Source organism: Aptenodytes forsteri, unplaced genomic scaffold, assembly GCF_000699145.1.
Source record: "Aptenodytes forsteri isolate BGI_AS27 unplaced genomic scaffold, ASM69914v1 Scaffold120, whole genome shotgun sequence".
Lineage (NCBI taxonomy): Eukaryota > Metazoa > Chordata > Aves > Sphenisciformes > Spheniscidae > Aptenodytes > Aptenodytes forsteri.
Window position 1 is genome coordinate 2,528,974 of NW_008795938.1, and position 904 is coordinate 2,529,877.

Here is a 904-nt window from a genome sequence, read left to right on the forward strand (position 1 = left end):
CTAGCGGGCGCGCGTTGTGTCCCGGCTGGTGGCTGAAGGATAAACACGGGGAGGCTGCTGTCCCCATCCGTACTGCCGGATTTTGGTCCTATAGTCACCCGATGTCAAATAACCAAATGCCTTGTGCTAGAATGTCTGTGAGCGCTCGGGAGCTCAGAGGTACAGCCAAGGCAGCTCCCATGTCTCAGGTTATCAGTGTCAAGTTTTTTTTATTTGACACCTGTGCTCCACAGAGATCTCACGTTTGGCCCAAGCCACCTTTTTCCCTAGATGAGACGTTTATCAGCTGGCACTGCACGAACTGAGCTTTGGTTTAGACGACGAGATCTGGGGGTCTGGGCTGATGGCAAGTTGAATATGAGTCAACAGTGTGCCCTGGCAGCCAAAAGGGCCAACAGTGTCCCGGGGTGCATCGAGCACAGCGTAGCTGGCCGGTCGAGGGAGGTGACTGTCCCACTCTGCACTGGTGGGCTGCACTGGTGTGGCCCCACCTCGTGTGCTGTGTGCAGGTTTGGGCGCCTCAATGTAAGAAGGACATCAAACTGTTAGAGTGTGTCCAGAGGAGGGCGACCAAGATGGTGAAAGGCCTCCAGGGCAAGACTTAGGAGGAGCGGCTGAGGTCGCTTGGCTTGTTCAGCTTGAAGAAGAGAAGGCTGAGGGGTGCCCTCATGGCAGTCCCCGCCTTCCTCATGGGGGGCAGCGGAGGGGGAGGTGCTGATCTCCTCTCTCTGGTGACCAGAGATAGGACATGAGGACATGGAATGAAGCTGTGTCAGGGGCAGTTCAGGCTGGGCATTAGGAAAAGGTTCTTCACAGAGAGGGTGGTCGGTCACTGGGACAGGCTCCCCAGGGAAGTGGTCATGGCACCAAGCCTGTCAGAGTTCAAGGAGCACCTGGATGACGC

The 904-nt window shown here is 56.6% G+C and overlaps 1 protein-coding gene across 1 annotated transcript in view; it reads right to left on the reverse strand.

Annotated features, from left to right (window-relative positions):
- DNAJC21 (DnaJ heat shock protein family (Hsp40) member C21) overlaps window positions 1–181 on the reverse strand; it is a 15,297-nt gene extending 15,116 nt beyond the window's left edge. The window contains exon 1 of the mRNA XM_009285223.1: window positions 164–181. Coding sequence (XP_009283498.1) covers window positions 164–181 — 18 coding nt within the window. The remainder of the gene's footprint in view (window positions 1–163) is intronic.
- Between the last annotated feature and the right edge of the window lie 723 nt (window positions 182–904).